The 13632-nt window shown below is 39.8% G+C and overlaps 1 protein-coding gene across 5 annotated transcripts in view; it reads right to left on the bottom strand.

Moving 5' to 3' along the window:
- The window catches only part of LOC124310326 (CCR4-NOT transcription complex subunit 6-like), a 482747-nt gene that overhangs the window by 36566 nt on the left and 432549 nt on the right, over window positions 1–13632 (bottom strand). For all 5 annotated transcript variants that reach the window (XM_046774137.1, XM_046774139.1, XM_046774138.1 and 2 more), the window contains one exon: window positions 2559–2627. In XM_046774137.1, coding sequence (XP_046630093.1) covers window positions 2559–2627 — 69 coding nt within the window. The remainder of the gene's footprint in view (window positions 1–2558; window positions 2628–13632) is intronic.

Here is a 13632-nt window from a genome sequence, read left to right as displayed (position 1 = left end):
TACCGATGCAGCGCATCAGCCAGTATTGGCATTCTTCGAACACTTCCCCCCTTCTTGCCTACTCGACAACCTCGACCCACTACTGGAAACGCAAAGCTTGGTAAACGATTTGCGCAAACGTCGGAGCTTTTCACGTGTTAAAATTTCACTTTCGAAGGTAATGTGGTGTAAGAAATTTTCACCGCCCAAATCCAACACTGCACGTAGTTCCATGGAGTTTCGTACTGTTTCGTTTATGGGTTAACGTATCTGGACGTTACTCGAGTGGTTGTTACTGACTTTGGAATCTCGGGTGCAACGGTCATCGAAATCTTTTGTAATCTTTTGTGGTTTTCGGAAATCAAATGCAATTGTGCCGAATCATTGAAGTGTCTCGAAATCTGAGAAGTCTTAAAATCCTATACATTATTTGTAAACCCCTGAAATCTCGAAATTTGGTAAGCATGAAATCGACGAGTGATTAACTCCACGATATTACTCTATACAGAATAAAACCTATTCATGTGTACATTTTACATATAAAATTGAAGCGGTTTAGGGATGATCAGGGTTTGCATTAGCTTAAAAAAAAAAGACGTTAAATTTTCACATCGGCAAGATATTTCACTGAATACTCTGAGACGTTGAAACTCGAGATTAGAGCTGATTGCACATTTTTGTCAATACTGAATCTGCTCTTTGATGCTTTTTATAAACAAACGGAAGTATCGATGTCCGAAAAAGTGGGAGCTATAAAACGAGGCAGCGTTTTACACGCGATTTTATTTGGTCGCGGATCAAATGAAAGGTGAACATTTCGAACGTATCAAGCGCTTTGGTAAGAAGTGCCACATCGAATCGACCGATCGTTTGAATCTAGATCAATTTATCAAAGCTGTCTATTGAAACCGACCTTTCGTTTCCGCGCTTGCCGCAAGTGGACGAGCATTGCCTGATTAGTCGATCATTTGCCTGACTGATTGTTAAAATTAACTGTCAGTAAAAGCCGTATTTGCTACAAGGATTCCTCTTCATTCCTCCAGAATGTATATAGAAAATTTGAACAATTACAAAAACGCAGATTAGTTTGTCTTCTCGACTACCGCGGATATTAGATTTGAAAGAAGAAATGTTTAAAAAATAAATCAACATAGTGTTAAACAGAATGGAATGATAAAAAGTAAAGAGGAGACAAAAATTCGACGGAAAAAAAGTCCGCGCTCTTAAAGGAGCCCATTTAGCCGAACGTCTATTGTGCTCTGGTATTTTGTGCGCGGATCTCTGGTTGGTACGTGTTGGCGGTGGCGGCCGCCGGCGTTTGTTGTTTGCTCATGGCACACAGAACGTCTCGTCGCGTTCTTTTCATATATTTATTTCCAGGAGAGATTTCATTGTGAAGATATAACAGGGAACAAATGTCTCGGTGCTATCATCGAGCGGACCATATTTCATCGAGTCTTTTGCCAGCACGTGGGTGGGTAGAAATTAATGCGCAGAGCAATCCGCATCGTGCCCGCTATACCCGGCTAACTAATTGCTTCCTTACATCGCCATGTCCGCTGTTATACTTACACAATGCGGTGATGTGAAAAATATCGATGAGACGAGACGATAACCTGATTTGAAGCGGATAAAATCGCGACAATTTTGGATCACGAGGGTACAACTTTAGGTGGAAATTCCTTTTTCTGACACCCAACAGTCACGATGCACTTACACGGTGTTTGGAAATGGTAAACCATCTAGCTCGAGAATAAGTGTAATTTTGGAATGCTAGGTGATAAAGCCAATTTTTCATCGACGTCATAAAAAACGAATGAGCACTTTCCCGTATTACATTACCCGTGGATTATATGTCCATTACGCAGAGGTGGAAAAGTTCTGCAAGTACAATTTTACAGTGTCATCCGATGCCGAGAGAGTGGAGAAATTTAATAAATCGCTCTGCGATATAGTGAAAATGTACGAATTTATGAGTGCAAGTTACGACAAAATATAATTTCCTAGACGAGAAAATTCTTACGTTAATATAGTCCAAGCAAGAATTTTAGCTGTCAAAGCGAAAATTTTCAATGCAATAGCAAAGGTTTTGCAAACATAGCCAAGTAGAGTTCCAATGTTATTTACACTAGCAAAATTGTAGCAATCGTAACAAATTTTTCTGTACGACTATGTTAACATTAAGATTTTCTGGTCCGGCTCAACTTTTGTCTCATTTACCGTTAAAACAACAGATATAACATTATTATATATGATTATGAATTTTCAAGTTGACCCCAAAAAATGGTTTTGTAGTATGTATTCCATATCAGGAATCTTTGGACAATTTTAACACCGCCATTTTTGACAGTGCAAGACTACAAAATTCGCAGTCAGATTTCAGATTCATGAAACTTCACAGTTTGCGTGATTTAGATGGAAGTGAAACATTCATTTCAGCACTTTAAAAACATTTCAGACGAGTCTGACTGAGATCTTTGGCAGCTCCCTAAATCATAAGATTTCCCGTTATCAGACGGCATTCCCCGGCGTCTGTGATCGTATCTATGTATTATATAAACGAAGGATGTGTTACTCACAGGTCGGTCGGGTCCTGTTGGGCCTTGTCAAGGGGATCCATGGTCTCTGCGGCGGATGGTTTGCCGTTACTGTAACACAACAAATATAATTTTATGCAAATTATATCCACGCGTCCGCTTGAAAGTATGTGTACACGTATTTTATGTATGTTATGCGTGTGTAGTCTGTGCTACACACCCTCCGTAAGCACAGGACAAACACATGTAGATAGTACGGGCATGGGGAGGTAGGTGGATACCCATGAATACAAAGCAGGGGATTAAAAACTTTAAGTTCAAGTAATGATAACGTTTCAACGACTTCCAATTATCCTTAACGATTTCAACCTCTGGTGAAAATTCCGAAGGTGGAAGTTGCCCGAGTTTAATTGTACAGCCCGATGAACTTTTTATTGTTTTATGATAATGCAGAAGGCTTATCAAATATCGAGTGATGAAAAAGTGATGAGGCTTTAGCTACTGCAAAGATTCATCCACGCCAATGGCTTTCTCGGTACTGAATATCCCACGAGAATCATGTGAAATGCATTGACCGTCTGACAGGCAATCATTAATTTACGAGTGGAGCGAATTTTAAATACAAAGGACGGAGTATAGCTTGCCGAATGATTGGTTGCTCACATTCTTTGTGAGGCAAACCGCTTGCAAGGAATGGGTATAAATCTTAATGCAGTGAATGCGATTATTGCAGAGATAATTAATCTGTCGGGGGAAAATCAAATCGCCAGTACGAAGGATAATTGTCGGATAATCTGATCGTTAGCGTAATGAACCAGATGATATTCTAAATATAAGTACACAAATCGTATAATTTGTAACACATGATGATACTAATTTCTTGATTTCACATAAATGTTGGACGCGTTTGATTGAGACTCGATCAAAATTGGTACGTAAAATTCCAACCATTCGTTACGTCAGGAATAAAACGTGTCCAGGTCTGCATGAATTTTTATTCTGCGTAAAATCTGCAGAGACTCGGAGAGTTGGGGAGTGTAAAGCATGCGACAATCCCGTAACTGTTGGTAAAATCTCTGAACTCTGAAACGCGATTCAACTTTGACACAAATGGAGGAACATTAGCGAAGGCAAAGCAGGCGAGGAGGGAAGCGAACGGAACAGCGAGAAATGGCGGGCGTAAAGGTAATCAGAATTAACAATTCGAGGTCCCCCACTGCGAGTCGGGTGAGTCGGAGAAACAGCGTTAGGAGAAGATGGCAGAAGGGTTCGAGGTGGTAGGAAAATGCCGGTTATACACCAGTTTGACGAAGTTCCCGGGTTGGTTTGCGTTAAACTTGTACCACGAGCCAGTTGGCTGATGTGAGCTATGCTCAATGCAGACATTCTACACCCTGTCGAGTGATTCAGACGCTTGGAGGAATGGATCTCTGGCATTGGAATAAAGGATGTCTAGAAATCCATAAGTGCTCAGTCAGTCGAACTAATGGTGTGATTCATTCTACTGAATGCGTAACAATTGAATTTAGGAACTTAATTATAACACGGTAGATTTTATCGGTGTAACTTTTCGATACTAAGGTTATAAGAATGTTACGTTTAGTAGCTCACAAAAATGTCTGTATATAAGGAATATAACAATAACCGTGGCGATTAAATGTGGGATTCAGATACTGATGAAGACTAGAACCGTTTGTTCGAATGGTTAAGGACAGTTTTTTCGTTCCTTCGCGCACTGTTCGATAGGATCAGCGATGTCCCAATACAGGAAGATTTTTTTGCAAGTATAACGGAAGTGACAATGCCATTATTGATCCTCACTCTATGAAGGTGAAGTAATCTGAAGCTAAGTGAGCGCCTAGTTATATGCATGAATGTATGTTGGAGTTGGTAGTGAGCTACGGAACGCCACAGAGTTTCCCACAGTCGGGAAGCATTCCCCGGTAATTATTGGCGTTGTGGGCACGGTTATCGGTTCATAGAAGCGGATGCTTACTGGATCGCCTCGCCTCGCTTCATCTTACCTTGACTTTCCTTAACCGCGACCAGCTCACCTAACGTCAACTCGTGCCAAGCTCATTGCACAGGACAACGCATAATGGTACGAGTTTTACCATCTGAATATATAATAATTGTCATCGCCGTGCGTTCGGTTACGTCGGCAGACATATCATTAGAAGCATCTGCCGCTGCAACATCCAACGACATCCTAAACACGAAATAATGTCCTTACTTCGCTGGAAGTGTATGCGTTTAAATACCGAGGGTGAGACCTGAAATTACGTATAAAAGTACAGCATGGGTGCTGGTAGAACTAATGAGCGAGATAAATATGCGGCTTGTTAAGGCTTGAGCTTTATGCTGACGTAATGACCGTAGGATGCAAATGTTCCCGTCCAATCCTTAAAATGTTGAATGTGCTCTCATAAGCCTTGGACATGGGATAAAAATTCTGTTACGTTTACTGTAAGCATGGCGGGGTTATTATTGCTGCTGAAATTGCCCTCAGAATTTTAAATTGTTTGTACTTGAATGAGACTGCGACTGCAAAAAAAAAAAAAAAAAAATTCAATCACTCACACAGTGCTACTGAAATGTTATAAATAGTTTTCATTTTTGCTGCAATTGCATCAACTTGCAGCGCAATAAAATTTCAGCATAAAAATGGGAAATTAGTACGTCTAAATGGGAATGTACCTTACACGATGGTTGCAACCGATTGTGCGGTATGATAAGAGATTTGGAGTTTCCGGGAGGGTTCATCTCTGCATGGTTTGGAATTGTTGAGCAGTACTCAAGCAGACGGAACACATGTTCCGAGGAAAGTTGCCGAATTTCAGTGGAGATACTGCAGAGGTGAACTCACCGTAAGCTTGTTTGGAACAAAGTTTTAGAGACGTTTCTTCTTGTTTATGCTTTGTAAGTAATTTTCCAATTAAGGATGAAAGTGTTCCGCAATGTATATGTACAGAGTTTTTGTATATCGGAATATGGATACTGTCACGAGAGATGTAGCCGAGCAGGATTTTAACGAATGACGAAGGATGATACGAGGAAGTAAAATAAATCAAACTAAACCCCGTGTGTATCGAGTTTCGGAACCGGGCCACGAAACGAGAACGAGGTTAATACGGAAACTAGAGATACTAGGGTGTATTTTAGGTCACGTTTCTTATTTCCAACTTCTTTGCGGTCAGTAAAAGTTATCGAAGTCGGAGTGATTAATACCGTCAATATACTATAAGTGAGGATTTTTTTTTCTTTTCGGGAATATCTTTGCAGTGTTATCACTCGCCAATTTTTTTTTTTCTAATTTACAGAGTAGCCTGATTCAATTTTGATTCCAGATACTGTTAAATGCACTTGATTTACAATCTCTTTAACTTTGCCTTCAGCTAGACGAAGAAACTGTCCTTTGAAAGCGGCACGATTTCAGTATCAGAGGCCAAAAGACGATGAAAAATTATTCGGCGAGTATTTGCTTCAATACCTATCAGTCCGTACAACTTGTTAGTAAGTACATGTTTTTTTTTGTTTAATTTCGAGCATGCAATTCTCGGCTTGAGAATTGAAATTTAAAAAAAAATGTCTGAAAACATCATTTTCATTCGTATTTTGAGCGTGCTTATTATCTTGGAAATGATAATTTTGATAAGTATCGCCGAAACTGTTTGTCATTTTGATTATATCATCTGGACGGATCATAACGGACATTGGTCCTGACGTCTTGAGTAGTAAATGCATACATCACTGACATGTTTTATATCACATCAAGATCCACTGTATGCTGAGACGTGAATCGTTTATGTAAAGTATACAAAACCATCGTACGAGTCTCACAATTGATCCGGTAACAGAGAAAAGATAGAGGAATAGATTCGTGCGTGATAAACAAGAGTAAGCTTTCAAGTAACGGAGGCCGGCGTGTGATAAGCACCACAAAACATCCCCGAAGCGTACATCGCACAATTTTCAGTCTCACGAGGAAACCCCGATCTGGTCGAGGCATTAGACGAGAGAAACTTCTTTCCCAAGATCCCCAGGGATCCTCTTGAAAATCCTGAAAGCTATTGACGTCGAGGAGAGGGAGAAAAAAAAGAGGAACAAGAACGTGGAAAACACGCGTGTCTCTTAAAAACTTATATCCATAAAAATGAGGTCTCACCAAGCCGATCGAAGTATTTATAGAATATTCAGTTGAAAACGCTACCCGGAGGACCAAATCGGGTCAGAGTGAGGAAATTAGAACATAATAGACGGTGTTGAAGTTGTATTTTACCAGCGTTGCAGTTAGTTGCCTTCCTGTCGAATTTCGTCGTCATTCGGGCCCTTCTGGCCTTCTTCACGAAGTTGCTGCAGGATGATTGAAGCAGTGCTGTTGCCGCATACCTCGACCCAACTCGTGAGACGGTATTTCGCCGAGATAGATTGAGTGGTTGAGTTCCTGATGAGACGACAGATTGTGCTCACTGCTGAATAATAATGCTCGAGGTTCTCCCGCGCACACATAGACCTGTACCAGAGATTAAGTTGGTAGAGCCAACACCGCGAGGCGTATGTATTGTTGGGCCGCCAAGCTATGCGTCTCTTACCTGGTACCTGCCTTGGTACAGCTCCACCATACCTGTACCTGTATTCACTTACCACCGGCTTGATGTAGCCGTCGTGGGAGGCAACTGATTTAGGTGTGCCTATTTACGGGGATGTATCTTGCATGAGGAAGGTTTTCACCTGTCAGCGCTGAGTCGAATGGAAACAAGGGTTTTGAGTCGGGTTACCTCGCAAGCAATCATGCTTAGGTATATCGCTTATGTATCCGAAGTACGGAACGTCGACGGTGCCCGTTTAGCCGAACTGTTTTCGATTAGAAGACAGATTCTCGCGGCAATGATGATGCTCGTCAAATTTTTACTCGCTCTATAGCTTTACGTTAATATAAGCTTTTCGATAACCATGCAGTGACGTGTTTTTGTCACTTTAATGGATTTGGACGGGGGCGATAAAGAATTTTCTTAAATTTTCAGGCTTCCGATTTACTTCGGTACCTTGCAACAGCGGCACCAAACCGATCAAAGTCATTTCAGAACGTCGTTTGACGCTACAGTCGACTTGGTTTGTATTAATAACCCTATTGCAAACGACCATGTGAGTCTTGTTTACTTCGCTGTTGTTCTCAGACATCTATGCTACTTATTCGTTTGGCAAAGACACTGAACATTGATTTTCGCTTAAAATTTTTCGGGTGATAGTGTTTTATCTACGTTCAAGCTATTGTGAGCTTCGAGTCTCGGGAAAGCATTATGCTGATCTTCAATTCGCTTAGAAGGGTACGCATGAGTTAACATGTGAAAACGTAGGGGATTTATGGGAAGCTGTATTCCAGGAGCGAGAGGATTATTCACCCCAAAAACCACTGAAGATGCTTATGAGAGGCACTGTGGCGAAAAAATTGTGCTTTGGTAGATTCTGTGAGTACGATTACAAAAAATTTCACTTTTTGTGTGATTCAAGGTCTGATTATAGTGTTTTTCGAAGTGTTCCAAAAGTTTCACGTTGCTTTGTTTTATCCACTTCAAGTATTGATCGATCGGAATCGTGAAAACCAGATGTTGCCCGGAAGATGCGACGGACAAGGCAGTGAGTGAACCGCAATTTCTTCTAAAAAAAAAAAAAGAAGAATGCTCAGATGCCGATTTTTTTCATCAACTTCGATATACTTCGCCAACGGGAAAGTCCGGAAAAAATGAATTAGATTATTCGCTTCCACATATTTCAGAATTTTCATTGTATTATACAGTTTATGAAACCTTTAAACTTTAACTTATAAAAACCATTCGGTTTCCTTGTTAAAAATGTTACGAATAATTTGACAGATTTAATTTTCATTATTATTTTACATTGCTCTCTATTGGATGAAATGATGAAAGAAAACAATATGATTGATTGTGCCGAGGTGTGAGTCCATTTCTACAATGTCCCATCAATTTTTATTACGAATTCACGGCCGCTGGTATGCCAAACACCAGGGTTCTTCATACGTATGTGTCATACATATATTCATAAATATATATCGCGAAAATATAGAAAAACATTGCTTTCAGTCTGGAAGTTAATTTATTGATAAATCAATTTGGCGAAGAAAATTTAGATGAGGGTGCAACAGGAATTTGTTAACGAAGCAGCTTCCCCCTGTCTCTCACACTTGCGTTCTTTCCCTCATTTTTTCTCACGTTTTTCTCTCTTTCCCTCACCGATGCTCGGGTGAACGAGCCCGTAGCGCGTAGGCAGTGAGTTTATTACGCAATTACAATCGCGACTTTAGTAGATGCGGAGACGAAAGTTACGATGGTATCACAGCTAGATACTCCAGGCACATACAAGTAAAACTTGGCCGCTTATACGGGTTTGGCAAAGGTTCTGAGGACGAAGCGTGGTGCTGCACGTCGTCTCATTAGCATGAGTTTGTTACGTAAATATAGTTGGCTGGTTAAATACGAGAATAGAACAATTACCGGTCTGTATAATAGGCACAAAACTCCCGAACGAAGCCGTCGATGAACTGAGGTGCAGGTTGAACTTGGTAGCTGGCTTTCGGCCTCGTGGTCATCGTCGAAATATATAGCGTTGAAACGATCTTTTGATATACAGTTTCCTCCGAGTTAATTGCAGTCACCCTTATAATTGGTTACCGCCATCTGTCACTAAATAAGTAGGTTAGGTGGTTGGGAAAATTGACAATTTTCATGGAAATTTTGTCCCAGAGGGCGAGAGAACGGAATTAGAGTTGTTGCACACTTAAAAGTGTAATTGACTTCGATAATTAATTCAATTACCCTGAGGGATTTCAGTCAAACATCGGGAGTAAGCCGGAGGGAAGACACAAATCTTTCTCATTTACGAACAATAATTCCAATTAAAAAATCATTTTATACCGCATTAAAACTGTCTAATTGCTTTCTTAACACTATAAATCAAATAACGGGGAGAAAAATTTTACCTCTCGGTGTGAGAACGGACAGTATTGTTCGGTATAACTTTCCGTTACAGTTTATTGATCATACCGCTCGATTGAGGTTGAACATTTTTTACTGTGTATCTTTGTATCAGGGCTGAGCGATTGATCGATTAATCGGAAAACGACGAATCGATTAATTGAAAACACAAACAATTTATGTCTACGATTAATTGGGAATGGATTGTTCTGTTTTTAGATTTTTCTTTCAAGTAAACGAAATGAAATTAGTTATTAGACGTAAAATTGCCGGTTCTGGCGAAGGAGTCACAAAAATACACAGCATCGTGTGAAATTGAAGACTAAAGAATTAACGTTTAAGGAGAATGGCAATTGGAGAGATTATCGTCATTTAAAAAATGGTTGTTTGATCACTTTCACGCAGAAAAAAATGACTGTTGCATTTACTTCTTTGGGAATTAATGCGTTTTTGTTGATAACCTTAATAAAATTTTTGTAACTGGAAATTTCTCCCATGTTAAATTTGTAAGTAAATATAACTGCATACTGAAAAAATTTTAAAACCAAGCTGTGCCAGTCTCTAACAATTTTGTCGGAGATTCTATTAAATTCAACAGCAATTTATTTCTCGTAAATGTATCCAAAATTCAATCTGAATTATCGATCGAATAAAATGAGTGAAAATTGATGTAAATTGGTTCCTTTCAAGTACGTTTCTCGTAAAATCCGCAGAAGAGAGAACGGTTTTGATTCCCATTGGTTCCCTCATTTCTGGGGGGAAAGACACTTGCCTTCTTTCGCACAAAGAGTCTTCAATTTTCCACTCATCTTTTACAGTCTGACTTGGCTAGCTTAGCGAGTATTGCAGAGATTTCTTCCCGCAAGCATAATAAATCGACAATAAATGATTTCCTGCTTCTAATTCTCGAGTAACTCGCTGCCTTTACCGCTCGGAACGTCGAAAGGTGAAGCCCTTGGGCCCTTGAAGGCGCCAGTAAGGCCGGATATTACCCAGAGGTCGACCTTTTCCTGAGTGACGATGGTGTAAATTCTTCGGTCAAGGATCGCTTTTGCGAATTCCTGAAAAGAGAAGAATATTGGGTTGCGAAGAAAAGGAAGGGAGAACAAAAATGTAGTACCGAGGGTGGCGCCTGACGATATTCGTGCCAGTCTGGGGCATACTTTATCGGCTAAAAATAATGCCCGCTATACCAAAGTGTTTTACGAGTTCATCTTAAAACAGTTTGCTAGGTTGTTGAAAATTCCTTCCCACACCTCGCAGCTCCAAAAAAGTAGAGCCGCCTTTGGAAATGATTAAGCTCGCTGAAAAGTTTACTGGTTCATTTACGAGTCGAGGGAGGAGGGGGGCATTGTGAGTCAAGATTACTTATACACGAGGAGGTGGTGGCCTGCAACCCTCGACCAGCTCCTTGGGAACGTAAATTACTACCACGCAACATCTATTTTCGCGCAGTTGTTGCGCAGGTGCCCCGCAAAGTGGAACTCTTTTTAATTTTCTTTTCCTCCTTATTGTTCCGTTTTCTCTCATATTTTTCATCCGATTTCAGTAAACGATTCAGTTCGGATCGTGACACCGTTTTATTTTCCTTATTTGGAACTTAAACGGAGTTACGTTTGCTTATCGAAGAGAATTATCCACGGTATAATCCGGCCCCGCGACTGCTCGGTTTTTCTGTTCGATTCGTTTTCGTCGATCTCCTTAAAAAGCGTCGTCTGTCTCCTTGTACCAGCTTCGCGGACAATCTAGGTCTCAATTCCCTTCGGACAAATGGTGCTCTGCGTTTTTTTCACAAGATAGACGTAACCCGGCCCTGACCAGTATCTCTCGTTCGAAACTTTACGCACGAGTTGTAACGGAAATTAGGTATCGCTGTGAATGACTCGGGACCATCACGTAACCAATTTCAATACTGCACTTGCTTCGTGTTAACGCGACAAAACGACTATTGTGTGGATTGTTTAACGTCTTAATTATCGTGCCTTATAAGGAAGAAAAATCGAGACTTTCGAAATGTTTCGCTTTTAATCTGACTGCGGAAACACTGGATAATCGATACGCGAGGTCAGCCGAAAAAATTTTTGGTTCCGATCGCTCTTTTTGCTCCTAACTCGGGTGATTACGATTTATTTCTTATTATGAGAATTCTCTTTGACAATTCCATTGCGAGAAATATAAAAAAGAAGGTCAAATTCAAGGCGAGGTTACTATTTGCCCATTTTTTTTTCGCTCCGAGAATGGAAATGTACCGAAGGGCATTATTAGACACAATATGTACCTGTTAGGTTTTTTTTTTTTCATCACAGTAGCCGCAATTATATTTTTTTAAGGAAACAGCTGCAGCTTGTTTCCATAAGAAAGCCAATTTTCGTACACGAATGTGGTTCTTGAACTATTCACGGATGACTTTCGACAACTTTATTTATGTCATTATTCCTGAGTTTATAGAAGTGAAATCAAATTTTTGATATCATGTTTTTCTGTCGAATAGTGTCGCATTCGATCAGTTTATGCGGAACATCGCAATAATACGAAATCAAGAAATCCAGGATAATTAATATTTTGAGAATATTATATATTATATAATATTTGTCAATAAAAACTCACTTTCAAGACGCTAAAAAAATAAGGAGCTAATGACAATCGTTGATTGATTTTTTGCAAGTTGTTTACTTGGCTTTACGTTTTTCAAAGCGAGTGATATTCCGTCCTAATAGAGTTTCGATCTCAATTTCAGAGCATCTTCGCAGAGTTGAGGCGAAAATTGACTTATAAAAAATTTCCTGATAGATGTATGAAATTATAGGTATATTTTCTATCTTTTTCACCATCAAATCTATACACTTCTTAAAATTAGTAACTTTGTCATAAGATTTTTTTCAATGACTTAGATAATCGTTATATAACATCTTTTAGTTGACGTAATGTTGTTAAAAAAAACTCGTTTCGCTTCCACTGCACTTGTCAATTTATTTCTTTGCTAGATAATTAATTTTCGCGTTAGGTATAATATATGAGTTGAGCGATAAAACTGAAGTAGCAGAGCTGCAGTCGGCCGATCACTCATAAAGTTTTATAACTCTACGACGAGCTTCTTGGATTAGGTAACGCAAATCGTAAGATAAATTCTACCTATCGCAAGCCGAAAGGTACAGATTTTACTCTCTCCGCTATAACATAAATGTCAAATTATTTCTGGTAAGTAAAAATTTTCCCCTTGAACGGAAACGTCTTTCTCTCAAATCCTTCTTATTTTCTTTATTCAACTTGAAGAACTCCTCGAATTTAGTTTCGTCCTCACTTTCCGCTAGCCGAAGCGAGAGATATTGTTCGATCTGACAGAAACATTGTGCCGGCATAGTAAATAAGTAAGCTCCCAAGGATTACATCGTTGTCGTTGCGGTAAATTAAAAAAATGTAATTTTTTTATTTTGTTCATAAAAAATGACACCACAGTTTAGAATTCCAATTATAAATTGTTCAATATCTATTTGCGATGATGTCCAGCGTGCGCAACAATGCGATTCTCAAATCCTTGGATATTTATTAATTCCGATGGCAAGAACTTACGGAAGAGAGAACGAGATGTGGCAGAGAGGAAGGAGAAAAGAGATGGGGGGGAAAAAAGAAAACTGGAATCATTTGCCGGGAAGACGACGAGATTTCTTCCTGTGTCGCCGACAGTGAGCCAGCGGTCTTGTTCATTTCCAGTGCAGGAGACAAGTCAGCCTCTGGCCAACAAGAAAGAAAAATGATATATATCCCGTCCAACTCGTATATCTCCGGCTTCTCCTCACGTTATTAACTTTCGTCGTTCGCATTACCACTAACTCATAACGATTCAGTTACGCACTCGTAAAGGTGTGCAGTAACCGAGATGCCACGTACCTACGCTATCTCGCAGGAGTAAAGAGAGATAAAGAGCGAAGACTTATTGAAATCCCAGAACACATGTATATTATATATATATATATATATTTATGTATGTATATCCGGACGACGATGACTCGGAGAGATGCATTTCTCCCGGTAGTATTTCTTCCTCGGGGGCAATAATAGGTCGAGTTAAGTACCGGTTAGTGGCTAAATCGGAAAAGTTCAAGTCGACTCCTCGGGAAGCGGGG

The sequence above is a fragment of the Neodiprion virginianus genome, chromosome 1 (genome assembly GCF_021901495.1).
Source record: "Neodiprion virginianus isolate iyNeoVirg1 chromosome 1, iyNeoVirg1.1, whole genome shotgun sequence".
Classification (NCBI taxonomy): domain Eukaryota; kingdom Metazoa; phylum Arthropoda; class Insecta; order Hymenoptera; family Diprionidae; genus Neodiprion; species Neodiprion virginianus.
Note: the sequence above shows the minus strand (reverse complement) of the source record. Positions and strands in the feature narration are given on the sequence as shown.